At 43.6% G+C, this 25,354-nt stretch overlaps 1 protein-coding gene across 8 annotated transcripts in view; it reads right to left on the bottom strand.

Annotated features, from left to right (window-relative positions):
* IRF2 (interferon regulatory factor 2) overlaps positions 1–25,354 on the bottom strand; it is a 38,846-nt gene that overhangs the window by 5,223 nt on the left and 8,269 nt on the right. For 3 of the 8 annotated variants that reach the window (XM_083755917.1, XM_083755916.1, XM_083755919.1), the window contains 5 exons: positions 6,277–6,369; positions 4,067–4,166; positions 2,636–2,812; positions 1,948–1,985; positions 779–893 (listed from right to left, as the gene is read on the bottom strand). In XM_083755917.1, the coding sequence (XP_083612043.1) occupies positions 779–893; positions 1,948–1,985; positions 2,636–2,812; positions 4,067–4,166; positions 6,277–6,363 (517 nt within the window). In that variant the 5' untranslated portion in view covers positions 6,364–6,369. Of the gene's footprint in view, positions 1–778; positions 894–1,947; positions 1,986–2,635; positions 2,813–4,066; positions 4,167–6,276; positions 6,370–18,569; positions 18,656–24,945; positions 25,067–25,354 lie in introns of all 8 variants that reach the window. The other 5 variants (XM_083755914.1, XM_083755915.1, XM_083755913.1 and 2 more) reach the window with 3 other exon arrangements.

The following is a 25,354-nucleotide window of genomic DNA, read 5'->3' as shown; positions in this document are numbered from 1 at the left end:
CGTGATGATTACCCGTGCCTGCATTAATAAAGAGCATATATTACAGTCAAGCAAAAAGCACTGTTATGGACTGTAACTTCACAATGGCTGGAGATCTAGCCCTAAGATTGCTACACTATGTAGAGGTTTAAACTTAAGTCCCATCTCAACCGACATCTGAAACCAGGGTTTGAAAACATGGTTAAGAGGGGACTTGGTTAGGAATCAGATGGAAGGTTTGACTATGAGGAAGAGAGGGGAGCAAATTCCTGATTTGCAAACCTTGGTTTGCTGGGGCCAGCATCATGTATATACCAGAACATTCAAATAAATGCATCAGTTTTAATTAGCCTCCCCTTGATATGAAATATACTATAATTAAGATGACCTTTCATTCATGATGAAAAGTATTTCCTGTTTCTTAGTTTAACACGGAAAATGACTGCCTAGCTACAAAATTTTCATCTCCTTCCCCATCACCTTGTTAGGGTGTTACGATGCTGGATTCCTACTTTAGCTGAAAAGTGCTGTCAAAGTTCCTGTAGTGTTTTTTCACTGGTGAGAAGGATTACTACTGAGACCCACTCAAGCTAAATAAACCATGAAATTCCATGTCCACATTTGTTCTTAAGCGTTCTCAACTAAAGCAAAATATTATTAGGCCACATCAAAATACGAACTCCTGTTGCTGTAATTCCGCCGTGTTACCAACCATATAGTGAAACTGAACTATAAAAGGCCACAGTTAGTGCAGTAAGAGTTTACCAGATATGAAAAGGAATGTGCTGGGGCGACTTACCTACAATGTTTATTGTGCTGTCGACTTCAGCTTTTATTGCTGGAGATAAGCAGTAATTAGAAAACCCCTGGCATGTTCCATTACTCAGTTCATACGACGATTCCTCTGGTTCTTGCTGAAAAAAATAAAATAAAAAAATGGAAGTGTGTTAAGATTGTTGAGTATACAGAAGAGCTATCTCCTGACTATCCTTCGTTAACCTTTCCCTACCCTTTGTCCCTGACACACCCTTCTCAGCCATGATGGTAGGCCTAACTGAAGCCAAATGGACGTTTAAGCTTCCCAAGATCAGACTGAAACAGCAACCTTTCCCAGTCCTTTTCATACATAAAAGCAAAGTGTGAAATTCACAAGGTGCCTTCCAAGAAATGTTAATGCATGGTTTGTAATGAAAAATTAAACATTACAGAGTTGCAAGGGTGAGGCACTGCCTGAAACATTTATTCCTATTAAATATTCATTGTAGCAGCTTTCCAAGTGCATTTTAGTGCTATGAGCAGAGAATGCATGATAATCGTGAGAGCCAGTCACTAAGTAAACACGTCCTTAGTTCCTTAGAAAAGCACCTGAACTTTGCATCCACAAAATGTGTTTCAGCAGCACATGTTCTCTGTTTGGAAAATCCATGCACCCAGAGAGCAAGAGACAGAAAGCAGGCAAGGAAATGCCTTCTACAAGACCTGCTCCTGCTGGTACAAGTGTATAAGGATTGGAGGCCCAATTCAGACAGAAACATTTGCGTTTCGTTTTTGTTTTGTTTCAGTGTAAGATTTGGACAGCTCTTCTGTTCCATATTTGGATGGAGAAGGGTAAGAATAAAATTAAATGCCCATCAACTGAGGGGAATCTCTCATTCCTAGTAGGTGATATAAAGGCTTTGTTTCAGCATGATTACATGGGAATACAAAAAAAGTGCAGTAATGGTAGTCTGCACAAATTTTTTCAGCTTTCCATTCTTTTTAAAGCAATTGTCTATCCCTTAAGCCTGTGTGTGAACATAGGCTTGAAAGAGTAGGGGCAATGTTTGCTGGAATCTCAGTTAACCCCATAAACCCACATGGACCAACCAGTAAAGCCCAATTTCTTCACAGGTTGGCAGACACTGTGTCATGAACCTCCATCTTCCAATCATCAACCGTAATTTGTCTAGGAAATGATGAGATATTTACCTTAATTTGTTTCATTTTGTCTTCCTTGGGTTTCTTTCCTGTAGAAATGTAAGGATTCATTTATTGTTTTACAATCATTTCCTGGTAAGACTGGACAATTCTGCCTAGCCCCAACATACTCCAACTTGGGCACTCACTGGACTCAATGTTGATCATAATTATAATTTACGTGGTACTTGAAATGGCCTAGACTACCTATTCGAACCGTAATGAAATTAAGGAAACTTGGACAGCAGTACTGCCTGCAACTTACCCTGCAAAACCGTCAACTGGGGTGAGGAGCAAGATGCCCCACTAAATTTGGAATTCAAGGAAAAACTAGTAGCTCCAAAAACCATGGAGCTCCTGCTACATCTTTTGTCTTCTCATCCCTGTGAGTATCTTGCCTGACCTGACACATGACAGGCAGATATACACAGTCTTGTGCCAACCAGGTAATCTTGCCCAGTGTGTATTTATTTTGTATATATATTTCTCTTGTATTAAGAAGTGTTTTTATTTGTTAACGTTTTGCTCTTTTTGTGAGGCACAGAAGTGAAGATGTTGCACAATTTATTATTATTAGCGAGGATGTTAAAGACCAAGTGTGCCTGCTATAAAGGAGACAATCTGACTAATGTAGGAAGCAGCCCACTATCAGCATGGCTCTCTCGATCTCCAGAATATCCGCAATGATCCTCTCATTTACCTTTCTTTGAAGGCCTCTCAGATAACGGCAGCATCCGGTATACCCGGAAGGCATTATTTCCTTTCTTTATGCTTTTGTCCTTGACTTCTTCAATATCGGGTAAGGAGTTCATAGCACATCGAAAGTTTGCCTTCCATGTCTTTGGGTCTGGTTTATCAACTCCTGGCTGGAACTTCCCTAACAAAGAAAGAAAAACGGGATTCGTGGTATGACACACCTTATGCTAATAAATACAGTGGTACCTCAGGTTAAGTACTTAATTCATTCCGGAGGTCCGTTCTTAACCTGAAACTGTTCTTAACCTGAAGCACCACTTTAGCTAATGGGGCCTCCTGCTGCTGCCGCACCGCCAGAGCACAATTTCTGTTCTCATCCTGAAGCAAAGTTCTTAACCTGAAGCACTATTTCTGGGTTAGTGGAGTCAGTAATCTGAAGCGTATGTAACCTGAAGCGTATGTAACCCGAGGTACCACTGTAATAATAATGTTGATGATTATAATAATATTAATAATATTAATAATGTTATTTATACCCCGCCCTCCCTGGCCAAGACCGGGCTCAGGGCGGCTAACATCAGGTATAAAAACAATTGATTAAAATACAACTTAAAAACAGGATTAAAATACAACTTAAAATGCAGCCTCGTTTCAGTGGAAGCCCAGATCAAAAACTGTTTGGGGGGGAGAAAACGTCAAATCTTCACCAAGGCCAACTATCCAGACTGGTCCTACATGAGCCAAAAAAATGCCAGGGAAGTCCCCAAATAGGGGTCCCATCACAGAAGGAAAAGGAAAGAGGGGGAGGGGATCAGGCTGATTCCAAGGCAAAGGCCAAGACAACTCTGTCTTACAGGTCCTGCGGGATCTGATTTCTTTCCGCACGAGACAGAGCGTTCCACCAGGCCGGACAGGCCGGAGCCAGTATTGAAAAGGCCCTGGCCCTGGTTTAGGCTAATCTGACTTCTTTAGGGCCCAGGACCTCTAGAGTGTTGCTTTTTATGAATTAGGGACCCTTCATATTCAGGGATCCTTACAATCAGACTGAGAAGTTCTGGACACCCTGTAAGACACACACAGCAGCTGCTTGCTCAAGTATACTCCAAACCTCTCCGCATTTGGCCCATCAAATCAGCAATGAGCTGCCAGGCACAGAGGCCTCTGATAGATATTGTGACCCTGCCACATATACAGGAATGGAGGGGGCAGTTCTGAAGAGGCAAAGGGATGCATGCGTGGATCTGTTTCCCCCAGATGATTAAATAGCTGCAGCTATATCCTTGTAACTGCACGAGCCCCACCTGCTCACTGCACTACAGCTGGGACACTGGGTAAAGGTGAAAATGTGGAAAAGCAAAACAGAACACTACAACGCTGAAAGAAGAGATAGAATCTCCACAATAAACCTGCCCCAATAAACCTGAGCTCCTCTTACCTGTGTGAATAGCCCAGTTCCTAAATAAAGGAGCATCTTTTTCAACATCCCACCCATGGCGTGCTGCATGCATCCAGGGAATCTGAAAAATCATTTTTTCCTGGAACAGAAAAACAAGTAGGAAACAACCACAATTAACAACTTGCAGATACAGAAGTCTTAAACTTTCTTACTTTATAAAACAGGTAGCATTTGTACAACCTGAACCTATTTTTCACTGCTTTCTCACTTTCTGGCTCAATATGGTTCTGCATGGAATGAAAGTCAAAGCTGTTGATTTTACTGAGATTAAGCAAAATTACTAAATGCTGCAAAATATTCAGGTGCCTCCTTTTGACTTAAAGCTGTGAACTAATTGAGGTACTATTGGATGTGCATTACTGTGATTTCAGGCAAACATTTCTAATTTCACTGGCCTCTTATCCTAAGCCATTTGATTACTTGAATTACTTAACAGAAAATGACTAAAACTGGCTCAGAGTTCATAGAATAAGGCAGGCTATAACACTTCCCAGAAAACCATGAATATGGAAACCAAAATAGTATGGGTTGCTTCCCATGTCATATGGCAGGCATGTCCAACTTCCATTAGGCTGCGTTCTAGTATCCAATATCAAAAACTAACAGCGATCTACCACACTCTCCCATTGTCATTCTTCAACTTAAACTTATTATATTTGGCTGAGGAAACCCAGCCAGATGGGCGGGGTATAAATAATAAATCATGATGATCAAAATAATAACAAATTATTACCCTCACACCAGCCCCAGCCCCTCCCAGGGCTCTTGGTGCACGTGGGAAGTCAACATGCCCCAAAATGTCCAATTCCCCCTTTACCAGAGGAAGAGCTGTGGGGAGCGGGGCCAACAGCTTACTTTCGAGTAAATGGAGGGAGAGGGCGTTTTCTTTCCACAGGAACCAGGGGGAGGGGGGAGAGGGAGGAGGGATACCATTGTCTCTCTCTCTCACACGGCCCTTCCTGGGGCTCCCTCTGCAGCGGAGGTGATGCCAGCGCCAGCCAGAGCGCTTGCTGTGGCAGCGGTGAGCAAGCCTGGCTAAGCGGAGCCTCAGTCGCTCCAGCGGCAGCTGAGCGCATGCTGAGGGCACCCGATGGCCATGGGAGAGGGTGGCGGGTCGTGATTGACAAAAATCCATTGCGCAATCGACACGTTGGAGATGTCTGTCATATGGCATTGAGCCCTGTCCTAACATGCTCACTCCTTTTCACTTGCATATGCCACATAATTATTTACTTCCCAGTTTACAGCTAACCAGGGTGGATAAAAATCAATAATTTTTTTAAAATAATAATAATAATAATAATAAGTTTCTTTTATTTAAATTGGATTGTTTTGATTTAAATCGGATTTTTAAAATAAAATGCTTTTGGAGGAAAAATCTTTCTAAAGATAATTTTCTATCTAAGTTACATTATAGTCCATAGGCTATTTATCAGGAAATAAGAATTTGTTTTAAGTTTTTCATGCGTGCTAAAACTCAGTCTAAGTTTTGTTTATACACATCAGTTAACAAACATGGATACATATGCTATAATGTTATTGTTTTAGTTAAATAAATTGTTTAAATTGTTACTTATGATTATTTTTCTCCTTCCAATAAAGTACAGCAGAAACGTTGTCCAAATATAAAGAGTTAACTTATTAAACCTCACAATAATTTCATAATTATCTGTCTATGTATTTCTAATAGTATAACCAAGTCAGTAATTTTTGATAACTGTAAAAACTACTCTGAAAATTTATGCAAGAATGGGTCTTTCTGTAAAAATAATAATGATTTAAATCAAGTCTTGCTGACTAGTGATTTAAATCGATTCAATTTAAATCAAATCCACCCTGCAGCAAACCAGTTTTGGGTTACACTCATTCCAATTTTGGTTACACTCAAATTACAGTTTGATGAATGCAAATGCTGGACTAATTCCTCTTGCATCAAATCACTCTGTGGCATTATGAATGTACCATGTATCAACTGTCTATTTTATTGATCAGGTTGGTTCTCCCTTTGCTTAGATTCATGCAGGCTATAAAAATGTTTTATTTCACCTGGCTTTTGATGGGCTTTTAATTGCATTCCTTAGTTTTGTTTAAACAATGGTTTGGTTTTAACTGCTGCTTTCCTCTGCATTCTTGTTTTTGTACCACCTCATGGGCCCATAATAATGTTTAAAAACACAGGCATGCCTTACCTCGTTTAGCCATTTCAAACCCGGTATTTTGTTTGAATTTATTTGTTCCTCCAGCCACGGCCGCATTCGCATTCTTTCCACTGGCATTGTTACCTTTGCAAGAAGAGAAAGCGCAGCTCAGTTATTTGACAAGCCAGGTGTGTTTCCTTTACATCAGTAGCAGGGAAACTCTGGTGCATGGACCTTATTAGGTCTCATGGGTTGGGCTGCCATGTTGTTTTCAGAAAGACACGCACACCCTCCTTTCCTATGTCATATATGACATCAAGTCCAGAAAAGTTGAAGCTGCACTTTGAACGTCAAGACGTAGTTAAAGGGAAGAATTAGAAGCACACTTAAGAGTAAACTTCCAATTTCTTCCTTTGCAGTTGAGTCACGTTATAATAATAATTATTAGCATTATTCTTATTATCCAACAGAATTAATGATAATGATAAAGTGATAGAACACCAGGCATTAAAAACTTCCCTAAACAGGGCTGCCTTCAGAGCTCAGGATCCAGCCCACTCACCAGATCTTGATTCCCACCACTACTTTACATTATACACAGAAGTGAAATTAACTATAATGCTAATGTAAAAAATATCTATCTATAAACTTTATGGTAATATTCAACATGACACTTGGAAACAAAGGTTCTGCCTACAGCGCAGGCCCAAGATGGTCAGCAATGCATGGCTTCCCACTTTGCTGACCTCAAGAGAACCAATCTCTAGGACTGCATTTAATCATAGTTTACTTCTTTGGAGGGCATTCTTGATAAGACCTTCCCGACAATTTATCTTACAAGCAATTGTTCTACACTATATTGTATTTTATAACAGTTCACTGGAGATGATTTTCACTGCAACACCATGTACCTACGCGGAAGTTTAAAAATGAAGTACAGTGGTACCTCAGGTTACAGACGCTTCAGGTTACAGACTCCGCTAACCCAGAAATAGTACCTTGGGTTAAGAGCTTTGTTTCAGGATGAGAACAGAAATCGCGCAGCAGCGGCGGCAGCAGCAGCGGGAAGCCCTATTAGCTAAAGTGGTACCTTGCGTTAAGAACAGTTTCAGGTTAAAAATGGACCTCCAGAACGAATTGAGTTCTTAACCCAAGGTACCACTGTACCTCACTGAGTGGTACACTGTACCACTGAGTCTCACAAGTTTTACTGAAAGACTTAAGCATCTGCTAAACTTTTCCCAACAGACGTTGATAACACTTTGCCTGTAATCGTCTGCATGTCTACTCAAAACAAAGCCTGTCATGTTCAATGGCCACATGTATAGGATCAGGGCATTACATTAGCTGGGCACAATGAGTCTTCTGAGTAAACATGCCTTGTGAGTCGCTTTAAATTCAGGGGGATTTCTGAGCAAGCATGTAATCCTATGCACTCTTAATTTGAGAACTCGGCATGAGTCAATGGGACTCACTTCTCAGTAAACACGGAGTATCAGGTTGTTGTGCACTTTACACTTTGGATGAAATACACTCATCTATTTTTATTTTTTTTATACTTTATGGAAGGCTGCAATCATAGATTCAATATCATATTCTGTAACAGTGACTGATGAGCAAGTAATACCATAGAATAAATGATGAACCTGCAATGTAATATGTCAGTAAAATGAAGCCAATGTAATTTTAGACGTCATATATTTCATGAATTAGGAATGTGTTCTGCCTCTAAATGGGTAGTAAGTCATACTGTAAGAAAGCAGGATGGTACGCTGTACTGGAGAGATCATGGCTAAATATAGAAGTGAATTCAGGCCTGATCAACAAATACAGGTGGGATTCAGATAGGTAGGATTGCAAGAGCCAGAAAAGCCTTTCGAGAAGAAATCAAATGTGCTTTCTTTGCCTACTCAAAGATGGAACTTAAGCAATTATTAAAACATTTCCCTATATATAGATATAACTGTTCTCTATGACCAAATCCCGATAGCTTCTGGAGGGACTTGATTTCCACAAGAAATTAGTACCACAGCTGCTACAAAAAAATCCCATCAAACATCATTTGAAATTGTGGGGAGGAAAATAGCAAAGAGGGGAAAGATCACTGTGCAGGTACAGGACGCTGAGAAATTAACTGCTTCATTTGCCTAAGAGAAGGAAGATATTTCTCTTTGACAGAATACTCAATCTTTTTTCAGTAGACATTTATTTTGATTATAGAGTATGCAAATCATACATCAGGAATTAAAACCCAAGCAATATAGTTGTTGCGTCAACGATGGAAAACAGAGGTACAGTGGTACCTCGGGTGAAGAACTTACTGTATTTTTTGCTCTATAACTTACTGTATTTTTTGTATCTGAAGAAGTGTGCATGCACACGAAAGCTCATACCAAGAACTGACTTAGTTGGTCTTTAAGGTGCTACTGGAAGGAATTTTTTGTTTTGTTTTGTTTTTGCTCTATAAGACGCACTAGACCACAAGACGCACCTAGTTTTTGGAGGAGGAAAACAAGAAAAAAATATTCTGAATCTCAGAACCAGAACAGCAAGAGGGATCGCTGCGCAGTGAAAGCAGCAATTCCTCTTGCTGTTCTGGCTTCTGGGATAGCTGCGCAGCCTGCAATCGCTCCATAAGACACACACACATTTCCCCTTACTTTTTAGAAGGGAAAAAGTGAATCCTATAGAGCAAAAAATACGGTAATTCATTCTGGAAGTCCATTCTTAACCTGAGGTACCACTTTAGCTAATGGGGCCTCCCACTGCTGCTGCACCACCGGAGTACGATTTCTGTTCTCATCCTGAAGCAAAGTTCTTAACTCAAGGTACTATTCTGTAACCTGAAGCGTCTGTAACCCAAGGTACCACTGTACTCAGAAAGTGGGATCTACTGGTAGAGATCTGCATGAAGTAGATCAGCAAGCATTTCTGACTCTTGATTATGGAGACAACAAAGAAAGTCCTCACTCCCAAATTATACTGCTGAAAATGAAAGATACCTAGGATTGAGGGAGGAGAGTTAACCAGGAGTGGTTTTGTGAGGACAAACAGTGAGCTCAGTTGAAGTTTGGCTAATTAAAACTAATTCCTGGGCTGCAGCATTCTTTAATTACACGTGTATGTCTTTTGCACCTGGCTCTGGTTGGTAGATCTCAGGGTGCTAGTAAAAAAACAAACAAACAGCAGAACCTACAAGTCTGAAGCATGTCCTCTCTTGACGTAAATGACTATGTAATTGCCTAGGCCTTCGCAGTTTCATTCACCAGCAGCCTCCAACAAACTCATTGCAATTGCAGTCGAAGGCAACAAGAAGCCAGAGCTTCACCTGCACTTACTTCCAGCCTCCAAACTTCACCACAAGCCATCTGGTTTCTAGCATTTACTACCAACCCCTTCCTCTAATACTCTGGCATTTTCTCCCATTTGTGCTGCCATGAAGAAGGCAAGGTGGTGCGGAGAAATAATTTTCTGTCTCCATAAATCAAATGAAGACACAGATCAGAATGGTCATTCAGAATCTCACTCACAACATTAATTATATGAATGGGTTAACTACCAACCGCCTATCAACCTATAAATGCAAGGTGGCAAGCCTTGCAGCAGGTCCTTCCCGCTCATGCCTGACCAGTTTAGGGTTACATGCAACCTCAGCAACTGTGGCTTGTGTACAAACACAAAAGAAAAAGAAAGAGCAGGACTCCAAAAGTTCAACAGCATGCTATGATGTGTGTGGAAAGGTGCACTACACTGGGAAGAAACAGGATTGCCCCTTTTATCCCCTGGCAACAGGGATGGTCACCACAACGTGTTAGCCTCCTATACCGTAGCAAGATTTGTTAGTACAGTGGTACCACAGGTTACATACGCTTCAGGTTACATACGCTTCAGGTTACATACGCTTCAGGTTGCAGACTCTGCTAAACCAGAAATAGTGCTTCAGGTTAAGAACTTTGCTTCAGGAAGAGAACAGAAATCGTGCTCCGGCGGCACGGCAGCAGCAGGAGGCCCCATTAGCTAAAGTGGTCTTCAGGTTAAGAACAGTTTCAGGTTAAGTACGGACCTCCGGAACAAATTAAGTACTTAACCTGAGGTACCACTGTATTATTGAGCCAAACAAGAACCACCTGACTACAGTCTTTGAGCAGCATACCTCATACTAGGCTGGGCGATACCTAGTTTTCAACATTGTGATATATCATCAGCTAAACATCACAATATACCAATATATCATCCTGTCTGAAATAAGGATGGAACTATGTAGAGGCACTGGCTGGCTTCACAGTTTTTCCTGCATCATAATCGGCACCTGCTCTTTTGATCTGCTGCCCTCTGCATGAAGCACGGGAGAGCTGAGCTGGCAGAGTGAATAGGGGCTGCAGGAAACGAGAGACGCATTGACTGGCTTCACTGTTTCTCCCAAATTGTGATTTTGGCATAGCGCACGCATGCACAATGATTTGCACTATATTGCCGGGTCAAAAATTATGAAACCAATCTCACGATATGGACTTCAGACAGGTTTTGGACGATATATCAATATATTGCCCAGCCCTACGTTATACAGAGGAACTGCTCAGTGACAAGAAGCCATACTGGAATTTAGAGGCTCTACAATTTGAGACAGGTCCTTTATACTCAAGCATCCATTGCTTTTTCGAACACCTTTAGGACAGTATACCTGTAACTTGAGAAACAGCCCGCATACATGCAAATATATTAGCAAGAGGATTAAGTGAGTTGTGTAAAGAAAGAAAGAGATGCAATTGTTATCCTCTACAGCCAGGAGCCATTCAGTTTCTTCCTGTTGAACGAAGGAAGCAATGTGGAATTATATACAAAAGCCTTTTGGCACCTTCATGACAGAATTCTTGTCACAAAATAAACAACGTGCTGACGTAAGTGAACAAAACAGACTAGCCTTCTATGAGCAGGTGCTTTCAAGTAAGCCAGGGATCATCAACATTTTTAGGACTCTGGGCACATCTGGATTTTTGAACAAGTGTTGGGGGTGCTCAACCCCCTCCTCCCCTGGATCAGCCCCACACAACAGAAACACACACACACAGAGAGAGAGAGAGAGAGAGAGAGAGAAAGTGTGTGCAAGCAAATGTTGCTTTCCCAAGTGATCCGAGCTTTTTTATTAAAAAAAGTCAGATCCTTTAGAATTAATCTGAGCTTTGAAAAACATATAGGGCAAAAGGGGAAGCAGGAAAGACCATCCGTCTTCTAAACTCCTCCTTCAGCTCTATATACTTTCCAAGGGAGAGAACGGCAACCATCCTTATGACCAAGGGACCAGTGGGTGGTTGGGTTCAGAGGCCACCAAGGAAAGACCTCAAGGGTGCCAGTTTAAACCCATGTGCTGCACTGGCATGGCTGCCACCATTGCACACACCCCCCCCCCCAAGGAGAGGAAAGCCCTTATGTTAGACACTGTACCCTCCTCCAAATTCCAGGATCCTGCAGCCGCCGGATCTGTCTCCCTCCGCAGGAGCCTATCAGCTGTGACACAACACTGCGGCCACCACCTTCTCTATGCTTTGGCAAGATTCCTTCCATTATCACGGCACACACCTGACGATGTGCAAGGATCTCTGCACATTCACCCCCAGAACAGATGGTGGGCAGAAGATATAGTTATGTTGAGGGAGGGAGGTCGAGCTCAAAAGGTCTGTGTTGAGCATATAGATATCCTCTCAAACCCTGGCCAAACAAACAAAACAAAGGCAAAGGTGAGAATTGCAAACAACTAGCTCTGATTTAGCCACCTTGCAAGCAATTGCAAGTTAGTGGGTGCGGCATAAATGCAACTGAGGTGCTATCAGGCTACAGCTCAGTCCCACACAGTTGGTTTTTTTAACAAAAGGATGCCCATGTATCCAACTTACTCTGACCCGGGTGCCTGGCTCTGGGGACAGTCACTGCGGCCCCTCTACGCATGCTAGGAAGATCCCCACCAAAGCCGAGAGTTTACACTGGATCTTTTTGGGTGGTGCCACCGGACTGGTCAAGTTCTCTCCACCCTCAACCCCAAGCAGCCCTCAAACTGCGGAGACTCATTTACACAGACCCAAATAGCCAAGGGTGGGGAAAACTGGCCTTGGAGAACATAGACCTCAAGACACGATCTCCCTGCCTCAAATCCACGGACCATTATATTGCTTTAAAGGATTGTGTGGGACAGAACTGCTGAAGAAGAGCTTGAGAGGTCCTGGTATGCAGAAACACACTCCAGTGCTATCCCTGGGGCACAATTTCTACATGCAAGGTACCTATTTCTCTGACAGGTGGAGGGAAGATTCCAGGTATGCTACCCTGAGCCTTGGAGGACGCAGACTATAAAAATGGTAATAACGGATTAGATCAGGGGTCTTCAAAGTTTTTAAACAGGGGGCCAGTTCACTGTCCCTCAGACAATGTCGGGGGCCAGCCGGGAAGTTTTGCAGAGTGGGCTGCTGCGCTCACGGGTGCCTCGGAAGCCAGAAGCCTGCTGGAGCTGACTGAGAGCAGCGCACACTGCCTGGTACACCTCTTCAAGGAGCACAGAGACAAGGACAAGATGGTGCCTCACCTGCAGCGTTTCCGCCCCTTTGTCCTACTCCTCAGAGGTGAGGGCCGCGTCCTGGGCCACTTCACCACCAACCTTATCACCCTCCACCATTACGTTGGCCAACAATGGGAGTGCAGCGATGGTGGCCCTGCCAAGCCCTAGCCCAGGCCGGCTGTCCTCCTCCAGGAACGCCGCTGCCGCCCTCCTCACGGGGATGCAGAGTGGCAGCAACCACAGGAGCACTAGGGCGGTGGCAGCTCTGCCAATCAAACACCACGTCTGGTTTACCTCAGCACGGCGCAGCGTTTGATTGGCAGAGACACCCCTGTGCCATGCTGAGGTAAACCAGGCACGGCGTTTGATTGGCAGAGCCTCTGCCGCTCGGCCTCTTCCTCCCGTCACCATTGCCGGGAGTCTCAGCTTCACAGTGGGTTCTTAAATAGCTGGGCAGCCTGGATTTAGAACCCTGGTGGGCCTGATCCGGCCCAGGGCCCGTAGTTTGCTGACCCCTGGATTAGATTCTTTTTGCCCACATAGATCTCCCAACTGTTTCCCCTACAGGTCCCAAAGCATTCAGATGTCTTCTGCTCCATAGTGAGGCTGGTGCCTGGTTCCTCAAGTGGCACACATGTACTATGTACCATATTTTTCCATGTGTAACATGCCCCCGTGTATAAGACGCTCCCTCTTTTTGGGGACTCAAAATTGAGAAAATGGGGGGAGATTGCCCAGAGTTGTTGAGCTTTTTTGGGGGAAATTGCCCACAGTTGCTGCGCTTTTTGGGGGGGCGGGTTACCCAGACTTCTTGGGCTTTTGAGGGGGGGGGATTGCTCAACCGCAAGACCGCCACAGCCAATCGCACGCACATTGACGAAGCCACCAATTGTCTGCACACTCAATGAATGCAAGCGCCAATAGCTCACCCAACTATTGCATCAGTCAATTGCCAGCAGACCTTGACGCACCCACCAATCACCCACTAAAACACCGCTGACAATCACATGCCACACCCTACAGAATACAGTATGAAATCAGACCTCCATTAACTTACGTATCTCGTCCAATCTGTAGTTTACACTGGAGCCTTTCCTCCAATGACTTAGCAAACAATCTTCACCAAACAAACAAAAGCACATGAATGAAACAACAGAGGACACATATATAAGCACATAAGGGAGTGTGGCTTTAAAATAAATTGTTCACAGTTTTACAGTCCGAGATAGTTCTTCTCCTAAATGGAGCATATCTATATGGCAAAACCTAAATATCACCTTTATTTCTTCTAATCTCTATGAAGCAAGACCCACACACTTTGTTTATTCTTGTACCTCTCCACAGGATCAAACAGTCCATGCTTCAGAAAGTCTGGCTCTAGCATAAAGATTATTTGTACAAATCAGCAGAATCAAATGGCAAGAGGATAGCTGCATTGCAGCATAAAGTCATGCTGGAGTACCTTAAAAACTGGAAGCGTTTCTGGACCTGAGCATACTTTGCCAGGCACAATAAGTGCTATGCTCTTTTAACAAACGTATATTAGGGGTGTGCACTGGCTTGGGTTGAGGCCTAAGCCAAAGTGGACATATTTGGAGGGCCTTGGACAGGTTGGGTACACACCAGGGCTGGGCGATATCTGGTTTTCAACATCGTGATACATCAGCAGCCCAGGCCAAGATATGCTGATATATCCCAATGTTTGGAATGTATCTCGGCTGCTTCTTTCTCCCCTCAGCTGAGTGGAGCCGCTCCTGCTCACGTGAGCTGGAGGATCAGGGGGCTTCCTCAAAGGCGCAGACAGGCTCCATCTGCTTGCCTGCCTGCACCTTTGCTGTCTACAGGCAATTTGAACTGGGAATACATCGTGGCTCCCCGGCCACCACAACGTATTGCCAGCTCAAAATATTTGAAACCGGTACAGTGGTGCCCCGCAAGACGAACGCCTCGCAAGACGAAAAACCCGCTAGACGAAAGGGTTTTCCGTTTTGGAGGCGCTTCGCAAAACGAATTTCCCTATGGGCTTGCTTCGCAAGAAGAAAGCCCATAGGGAAATCTCCGGGGACCTCTTTTAAATGCTAGCGGTGGGGAGCAAAGCCTTTCCCCCTCCCTCCGGCCTTCAGAAGAGGTCCAGGAAGGCTGGCGGGGGCCGAAAGGCTTTGCTCCCCACCGCCAGCATTTTAAAAGCAGTCCGGGATAGCAGGGAAGAGCTTCCCGCTATCCCGGATGGCTTTTGAAGGCAGGCGGGGGGGAGCAAAGACTTTCGCCCCCCGCCGGCCTTTAGAAGAGGTTGGGGGACAGACTGTCCCCGGACCTGGTCTGAAGGCGGTTTCCATAGGAACGCATTAATTGATTTTTAATGCATTCCTATGGGAAACCGTGCTTCGCAAGACGAAAAGACTTGCAGAACGAATTAATTTCGTCTTGCGAGGCACCACTGTATTGCGATCTGAAGGCCATACAGCAGAGGTCAGCAAACATTTTCAGCAGGGGGCCAGCCCACTGTCCCTCAGACCTTGTGGGGGGCCGGACTATATTTTGAAGTGGGAAAAAATGAACGAATTCCTATGCCCCACAAATAACCCAGAGATGCATTTTAAATAAAAAAGCACACATTCTACTCATGTAAAAACACCAGGCAGGCCCCACAAATAACCCAGAGATGCATTTTAAATAAAATGACACATTCTACTCATGTAAAAACATGTTGATTCCCAGAGCGTCAGCGGGCCAGATTTAGAAGGCGACAGGGCCAGATCCAGCCCCCCGGGTCTTAGTTTGCCTACCCATGCCATGCAGGTTTCAGACAATTTACTGATATATCGCCTGCCTATAGTACCCAGACATGTTATCACTGGAGTGAAATTGGATCGGCCTTGAGCAACAGGAGGCTGCTAGGGAGTCAGGCATCGGGCAGGAAGGCGGAGGAGCAGGTAATGTGTGAAAAAGGTCAAGTCCTACCTGACAGGCACTGGCATTTTTTTGGCAGAAGGCAGGCCCAAGACACGACTCTCCTCCCTCCCAGATGCCCTGCCCCACAGGATCCTTGTCTCCACTCAACAGTGGAAGGATCAGCCTTGTGGAGTGCAGCTGCTGCTGCTTCACAAACCACTTTCCCGCAGGAGAGCATTTGATGTTGGATAGATATTATAAGTTGGAGAAAGGATATTACCTTCTAGCAGATCTGCGACCATTCATGTGCTATAAAAGTCCATAAAATCAGTTGGGACTGATTTTATATCTGGAATTGCTCTATCCCTGTGGCATCCACAAAGTTTTCCTCAAACTGCTCTGAACAATTCAAGTAAACCTTAAGGTCAACTTTGCTGGCTAGCAACTCTTACGACATACAGAAAGTGCAACTTCTGGGGCTGAGCATGTTGTCAGAAATGGAAACAACACAGAAATTGAAACTGGTGTAGAGAAGAAACTAGAAATGAAACTGGACCTGGTATTTCGCTTATGTTAGTTTCAATTTCTGTCAGCAGCTGGAAAAAATGTTATAAGTAGAAACACTGCAGCAACGACATCTATCTATATCCACCCTCCATGATAACATAGTAAGTTTTGCCATCTTACGAGTTAGCCTCTAAGTTTTGTAGCCATTTTCACGTCATATGCCCTTACCTGATATCTTCAGGTAGATGGGCAAACTGTAAAACTATGCTAGTGTGTAAGAGTCACAACTGGTAAAAGAAGGCCAGATCAGGCCCTTTAAAGCAAGGGTGAGTGGCATTTGTGGGACTGGCACCACTTTAAGCCAGTGATGATGGCCAAACCTGGCCCTCCAGCTGTTTTGGGACTACAATTCCCATCACCCCTGACCACTGGTCCTATTAGCTTGGGATAATGGGAGCTGTAGTCCCAAAACAGCTGGAGAGCCAAGTTTGGCCATCACTGCTTTGAGCTAATTGGTGCAGCATACTAGCACATACTTATATCAGGTTCTTGCATTGCAAAAGGGTTCCAAGCCACATGCCCCTATTGCCCCTGTGAACACATTGCCATGGAAAGCCGTGTGCAAGGGAAGCCCTCCCTAACTTCCCGGTAAGAACTCACACCCATGACTGTGGCAGCAAATTCTTCAGCATCCCAGTAACAGGAATCGCTGTCAGGGCAGAAGCAGCAGCTTATTCAAAGAAGGATAAGTTTACACAATGCAGTGTTTCTGTATTAATCTGTAGTATCCTCTCTCCCTGAACAGGCAGGTGCTGTTCTGTAAAGAGCTCTGCCACACAAGAGTCACAGGAATCAAATGAAGCAGATAAGCTCTCTGTTCCTCAACCCCAAGCAGGGAAAACCCCACTTCCTCCTGGAGAAGACTTCCATAAGCTACTTTTAAGTATGAGCCTTGCCAGACTACTGGGCCGGCCCAGTTTCCTCTGGCTTTGCCTGCAATCGTGCTGGATTCAAGAAACCTAATCTGCCCTGCAGTATACGAACAGAAATTCAGCAGCCAGCAAGCCTTTTACCAGTTCTTCTCTTGGGTTCCATTTCAAGGTTAGAGCTGTTATATCACAAGATCCCCACCCATCCACTTGCTCCTGCTTAATGTTCCCCATTTGATTTTGCCTGGCCAATATCCTAGTTTAGACAGCTGACTCTAGTTGACATGACGAAGGGGCAGGTGCTGGCCCAAAGACCACAGGTGTTGCCAGAAGTCAGGTGAAATAGGAGCTCATAAGCCTCATTTTCCACTGCTTCCCCTTCACATCTGTGGTACAACTTTCTGCTTAACAGAAAACACTAAATCTACAGCTATGAAATGTGATTTTCAAAATTAAGCAGCAGGGACAAATTCAGCCTTCCTCTCCAGATTCAAAATCATTTCGTAAGTCGGGATATTATCTTGTGTGACCAGATAGAATTGCTCAGATGAATCTGTACTCTAATTATAGGATTCAGGGAACTTGGATCTGTTCAGAAGCTGGAGCTATTCCAGGATGTAAAGCAGCACCAGCCCTATTTTAAGGAACACCAAATACAAGGAAGTTCTGGCCGTTGGATGTACACTTGACCACGACTCTCCCTTACATCCAGAATAAAGTGCACAGTTAAAATATATTGTATGGAAATTTCCAATGTTTATCCTAATTGCACACTAAAGAGTATGGGTTTCCAGGTTGAGGAAAGTTATGCCAAGATCTGAATATATGCCTTATGAAGCATATTTCCAGCACAATGAGCCACTTGCCTAGGCCCCAGAGAAGGAGAGGGAAACCTTTGACCCTCCAGGTGTCACTGAACTACAACTCCCATCAGCCTTAGCAAGCATGGTCAATGGTGCCCATGGTGGGGCTGTAATTCAGGAACATCTACAGGGCCAATGGTTCCCCACACCTACCCTAGGGGCAAGACGCTTCTGGGATCCTCAGATGGTGGTCATCATGGCCAAAAGTGCCTCATACTGTGCTCGCTTCGGCAGCACATATACTAAAATTGAAACGATACAGAGAAGATTAGCAAAAGTGCCTCATACCTACTTAGGGTGGTACTTTAGTTATGGTCACTCCTAGAATATGATAATCCGAGCACTATTGTAAATTCTATGGTGACCACTAGGTTACCAAAACTGTGCAGAAATGTTAAGTATGTAGTTCAAAATGCAGCCAGTTGTTTAATTATGCAAGTGAGCTGGAGGGGGGTTATACCATCCCTTGCTAAGATGGGTGCTTTGGATCCCAACTGATTTCCTAGTGCAGTTATTTCATTAACACTGTGATCTTGCAAGCTGCCCTAGCAGCCCAGTCTGTTCAGATACAGCAAATAAACCTCCAAAGCTGAGCTCTGCACTTACCTGTCTGTCTCCTGCTTTTGTCCTATCTACGTGATACGTCTCACAGGCCATTTAAGGCTAGAAGGGAGAGATGGAGAAAGAAGCATCTGGGGAGACAATAGAAGTTGGATTATGGTCCACCCCATCCCACTTACATGAGAGTGACCAGTGACAAATGTCGCAGGAAGGCAGGCCACCCCCTGAACACTTATTTTAGCTGCTAGACTACATTTCTCACCACTTAAAAACTTAGCTAGCAGAGGCATTTAAGCATACTGAGATAACACCCCTGCAGCCTTCATTGTCTTAAGACTTGAAAAAACTGCCTATAAATCTTCTGAGTATATTTTATGGCTGGCTGGCTGGATGCATGCTTCTGAGCTCAGTTGTTCCACACATGGAAAATGCCCCAGTCAGCTGCTTTGAAGCACATTTTGACATTTCTCCCAATGTGGCCTTCATCTAACTTGACGCAGCTGGTGAAGATTGGGGGTGGTGGGAGGAACGGCAACACCCAAGGAAGAGGTCAAAGTGTGCAGAGATAAAATATACAACATTTCATATGTTTTCCTAATCCAGCCAAGCCTCCAGAGCGCAATTTCCTCATTAAAAGTGGATCACTTTTCTTGCTCTGGCACTCGCATTAGTACTACAGAGAAGCTAGGCACCTGAACGGCACTGTGTTCCTTCATGCGCATGCTCTTGGTGCATAAAATAAATTCTAAGTCAGTTCCTGTGTGCATTGTCAAGGAAAGAGAGACTACATGCACTCATTGATTCAAGATCTTTCTCCAACCCTTCCTTTCTCATTTGAACAAAAATGAAGAGCAGCCTTCTACCACAAACAAAAGAAGACTTCCATCCCACCAAAAAACCTACCAGATAATAAAGAAGAATACCTCTCAAGAATTTCGGAGCTTTGCATGTATGCAATCTTTTCCACCAACGTTAATCCACAATCCTGCAGTGCAGTCACCTCAACTAGCCAGGATCTGCTTAGGTTCAGCGGTGAACAGATCCAAGTTGGAACATGGAATAAAGGTTAGCTGATCTGTTCTAGGCAGATGTGATGTTAAAAGGTAGGAGATATTCTCAGTTATGCTCTGAAATAAGAGATGACCCTTAAAAATCTAGCTCATCTTCAAGATACGCATACACATACACATCCACCTTAGCTTAACCATGTATATTTTGTGACTGTAAATCATCTGTATACTTAAGTCATGTTCAATGTACAGGGAACTCCTGATTTGCACAAGGGATGTGTTCCGCACAATCACGCATGGCAGTACAGCACACATAAGCCCACCGTGTTATGCTCCCTCCCCCTTCCAGGTCGCCACGAGGCGCACATGCGTGGTCACGCATAAACTGGATATGCATTTATCAGCCACTGCTTGTATTTAAAATAAAGAAAGGTATGAACTTTGACCCGACTTCCTTAATAAATTATATGACTACCACCCGTCGCTTCCTGAATGTGCATTTTAGAAGTCAAGGGAGGAAAAAAGTAAATTAAATTAAAACCATCCACCCAATCTTGAGCCACAGAACCAAGAAAAACACAATCTTGTTGCCTTCGAAGCCTTCGCAAAAGTGACTCATTATTACTGACTCTGCATAGTGCAACCCTAATTTTCCCAGGAAATGTAGCTCCTCAGTTATTTCCATGCTTGTACAGGTTCTACCCAAAAGTTACATGAGAAAAAACTTTGTTATTGGAGAGCCAAGGTAAAACAGTCCAGCCATCACTGGGCCCAGTGCTTTTTTGTTTTCAGGGGGTACTCAAGGGTACACAGTACTGGCACCTCTCTTTTCTTGTTGTTTAAAAGTGTGGCACTCAGTGCTTTTTTCTGGGGGGACGCATGGGTGCGCAGACCCCTAAACATTTTGTGAATCTGAGTTTGGCCTCATTGAGGGGCAGTATTTCAATATGAGTAGGAAAATGAGAGTACCCCTAAACATTTTTTTAGGGGAAAAAAAGCACTGGTGGCACTTACTGTAAAAAGTTCACAGGCCCCTGGCCGATGAACTTTGTGCCTTCAAAGTGACATGTAAGAAGGATGGGCTAGTCCATAATAAACCACGTCTCTTGTGCATTATTGCCTGACCAGTACAGTCTATGAGGGAGGAGACTAAAAGCAGCAGAATGCAAACCAGCAGTTGCCTATCTATCACCTAGAAACTGCAGTGGGGAATCTGTGGCCCTCCAGATAGTGTTAGACTGAGCCTCAGTCAGGACGGTGAATGGTAAGGGATGATAAGAGCTGTAGTCAGGCAACATCTGGAGGGCCACAAGTTCCGCTCCCTCATCTAATCCCTTTCTTATTGCTTCCAAAGGTAGCAAAAGGAATTTGTACTTGAAGACATAAATGAACCCACCAAGAATACATCTAAAGATGACTGAGAAAGTAGACGATAAGGTCATAGGCAGTTACTAGGAAACTTTAGCTAATCCTCTAGTGAATGGCAGGCTATTATTTCACATTAACTCTGTGACAGGATACATGAAAGAAATGAGAGCTAAACCAAACAAATTACATTGCACCTATTACTGCATTTGTTAACTAGGGGCTGTGTCCCTGCTCCCTCTGCTCACCAACCACTCAGCCATTTCCTCCACATTAACCCCCTTGCAGTGGCGTAGCATGGGTTGTCAGCACCCAGGGCAAGGCAAGTAATTTGCGCCCCCTAACCCGTGGATTTGCACCCCCTAACCCGTGGATTTGCGCCCCCTAACCCTAACCCCCAGATGTTGCGCCCGGTGCGGCCGGCCCCCCCTGCACCCCCACGCTACGCCACTGCCCCCTTGAACTTCCCTTCCCACCTCATGTGACTACTAAGATCACTTTTCACCTTCCTAAGCCCATTTCTGAAGCCACGTTTCTCTTTTCTGCAGCCCTACTTGCACCCAAACCAACTCACAGTAACCTTCTGCATCTTCCTCCTCCCGCAAACTGCAACTTCTAAGCACCCTGTGTCCCTACATCCTTGCTTTATTCAAACCTCGGCTGTTGTTTAAAATGGCCTCCATCCCTGATGCCGCTGTTCTAAAGCACCACTTCCCCCCTCTCAGTGTCTCCCCTTTCTCACTCCCATGCCATGACCCTGTTGTTGTGCACCCTGCCTTCTCTTCGGCTCACTTCCCCAGCCTTGACTTCATGCAAATTCAGGATTGTGATGAGGCACTACAAATCCTTCAATGAAAAGAGCTGTGTGATGACAGCCTTATGTTTATATGTATATAGGAAGGTAAGAGTGCTCCTTTCTTTTATGAACTCTTGGAAGGCCCTGGGGTATTGGGGAAATTTGGAAGCACAGAGGAAAAATTGGTGCTTACACTTACAACAGAATTAAATATTAATTCTTGTATTAGAAGTTTATATCACAAAGGATACTTTTAATAGGTATCACTTAAATCGTGTGTACTGAAAGCAGGAAGGATTAAAATAAATGGGCCCAATTCTGTAAAAGCACATGATGGCTTTCAGAGATTTATCTGGTAGCACAGTCATTTTTTTCAGGAGACTGTCATACTGACTCTCTCACCTTCAACAAACAAGAGCAGTATTCAAACCAGTCCAAAATTCAAAGCAACGTATTTGAATTTTGCAAAATGCAGTCGTGGCAAAAGAAAAAACAAAACAAAACACTGATACTTTTATTGTTTATGGGTTCTTTTCTGATAGCTGCATGTTACAAAACGATTTGTACTTGGGTTACAGAATGCACTCATATGTCAATTAGGAAACGTATGCTAATATTTCAAGCACAGCTTCTCCCTTTAGAATACAAGAACAAATCGGTTCTTAAAAGACCATTGCATTAACCCCCTTTTAAGTGGTATTATAAAAGGACAGGGAGTATGTTTTCATTTCTGAGTAGAAATCAGAAAAAAGACACCAAGTGTTTTAGTGTGGAACGTGCCTGAGCACAAGATTTCAAGTATCTGGGGTACAAGCTTCACAATCACAAGGTGTACTTGCTATTCATAGTAATCTTTGTTTTTGTAAAACTGTTCTTTGTAATCATGAGCAATGTCTATTTGCTCAGTGCAATAAAGGTATGCGATATTTGATTAAAGAGTTTGTTTTATTACCTGGGCGGGGTTGTTCTAGCTGTTCATAAAAAACCTCTCCTATTCTGTAACCCTCCAGTTCTCAGCATGATTAACCCATGGCTTTGGGGTACAGACATTCCCACCTACAGCTCACCTGTGCCTAGACAGATGACTGGAAATAAAGATGATCTCTTTAGAAAGTAAAGTTCCCCACCCCTATCCCTCTCTTCAACTTTAAGAACTTGGAAATTTCCCAAGCACAAGACTTTCCAAATTGGGCATTTTGACATTTGCTTGTAGTTGCTCATTTGTGCTTTGTTTCTGTCTCTCAAGCCCTGCTGTAATGTTGAGTTGCAAAGGTGAACACACTGAACCACATCCAAAGGATAATGAAAACATTTTTTTTTGCAATTGCAAATAAGAATAACAACAATAAAATAATTAGCAGGAGATTACCATTACTTGGCTATTGCAAAAACAGTGCCTGCCACTGTAGTACTGAACCCCACAGCCCCTGGCTGTTTGTGCAAACTTTCTTATGGGTTTTATTTTCTGTTTGCCATGTGTGAATTACTTTTCTGTTGCTGGTTTTAGCTTTACATAAATGAAGTAGTAATACTCGGTCACATGTGCCAGGGGATAGGTATGATATTCAGTGCCTTTAACTATTACAGAATGAGGCTATTCTTCCCCCCCCCCCCCGCCGCCCTAAAGATGCTCAAAAATTTACACAGCATGCCACAAACCAGGTATGGGGAACCTTTTGTCCTCCAGATGTTGAACTACTATCTCCACCTGCCCCAGCAAGCAAGACCAAGGATTATGGAAATTGTAGTTTAGGAACATCAGGAAGGCCAAAGGTTTCCCGCACCTGCTATAAATGATTTAGTTTGGAGTTCTTGCACACATATAGTAACTTATAGTCAATGCCCAATGTATTAATGTACCAGAGAGCTATGGCTTAATTTCTGTTGGAGCATGATTATACAGCTTCATCTACCAGTGCATCTGCCTGTAACACAAGGGTAATAGCTCCACAGTGTTTATACTAGTTACACATCATGATAACATAAGAACATAAGAGCCTGCTGGATCAGAGCAATGGCCCATCTTACAGTGTTCGAAATTAGTCGGGCGCCAGGTGCATTCTGCAACAGACAACTAGCCTTTTGCAAGGAAGCTCAGCATCTCCATCTGGCTGGCAAGCATGGCTGCGATGCCTCACCAAGTCAGCTGGTCTGTGGGGCACATGGGGTTATACTAGAGTAGGCTGCTTGCGATTCCAGACTGGTGATTTTAATTTTAATTTTAAGTATTACAATAGAGAACTTAACTGCGCAACTGTCACACATATGGCAGGGAAAAGGGAAAAGTTTAGTCTCATACATTACAAAATTAATCCTTTTTGCAACCTGCCAAGGGGGATTTTGCCTGACAAGGTGTGCTGGACTTCCCCATGACTAAGCAGCTTGTCTATGAATGCAGCTTGTTCTACTGTTACAAACATTTGATGTTTGGGTTTCATCAGCGGAGATTTCTGCATGGGCTGACTGTGGGAATCAGGAGCTATGCTACAGTGTCACTTGGTGTTGAGTAGGCGTGTGACTGGTAGCCACACACTCTTTGAGATCTGTTGCCCTTAGACGTAATACCCACCCTTCTGAGTACTGTTAATCACAAATGTAGCATTCTGAGAAGGCAGAATGCCTTGCAATCTTCATTTCTTTAAAATGCCAATTCAACTTTATGAGACAGACCAGTCGTAACACCAACCCGATGGGTGAGAAAACAAAACAAAAGGAACTACTTGCTCCCCATTGTGATCTTAGAACCATACAAACATTTGAGTAAAACAATTTTTTAAACTAGGGGTGGCAAGCCCTGGAAAAGCTTCCCCGTGCAATTCTTTCTGCCCCACCAGGAAGCCACCAATTTTAGAACTGGCAGTAGAAAAAAGTAAAGTACAGCAGACATAGTGCAGGGTCTTTTTCTATTTTCCCCCCATTTATTTATTAAACTTGTATACCGCCCTTCACCTGTAGATTTCAGGGCAGTTCTTTACCTAGCTCAGCACTCTGATGAGGATGCCAATTGCTCCCGTATTTGATGCACAGATATTTGTGGAGGGGCTATGTGTCCTATGTATGTGTAGACATGTCATAAATTTGGAAGTAGAATAAACTAACAGTGTTTCTCAAAATCCCTGCTGCCGCCGCCTCCACCTTCAAATATCACTTGAAAAATTACTGGGGTCTCAGTGGACCACTTAGTAAACTTTTTTCCCTTCTAAAAATCAAAGCACATGCCTAATTTATGTTTTAGTAACCAGACCTTTACCTTTCTAATGCGATGGATGTGTCTGCTTTTGTGAGAAAAGCTCTGTGAAGTCACTCAGTCACCTCACTTTCAAGTTTGGTCACTGGAGTCATCGCTGTCACTGTCTTCATTATCTTCAGTACTGTTTATTTTAAGAGTTTTATAGGTTGGACATTTGATTTAAATATATATATAAATATTTGCTCTTTATTTATATTATCAGTATATATTGGGGCCCTCGGCTCTTTGTTGATTTAAGAATCTTTGGCTTCTTAATTTTATAAACCACTTTTGGATATTTTATATAAAGGAAGTGGTCCATACATGATTAAATAAACTTCTTGGATTTCTTTCAACATTCTGTTTTCAACCACCAATTTGGTTGATGACTATCCTGCCTACTGCTCTGACAACTAGGCCTCATCTGCAC

Source organism: Podarcis gaigeae (assembly GCF_964106915.1).
Source record: "Podarcis gaigeae genome assembly, chromosome: 9".
Taxonomy (NCBI): Eukaryota; Metazoa; Chordata; class Lepidosauria; order Squamata; family Lacertidae; genus Podarcis; species Podarcis gaigeae.
Note: the sequence above shows the minus strand (reverse complement) of the source record. Positions and strands in the feature narration are given on the sequence as shown.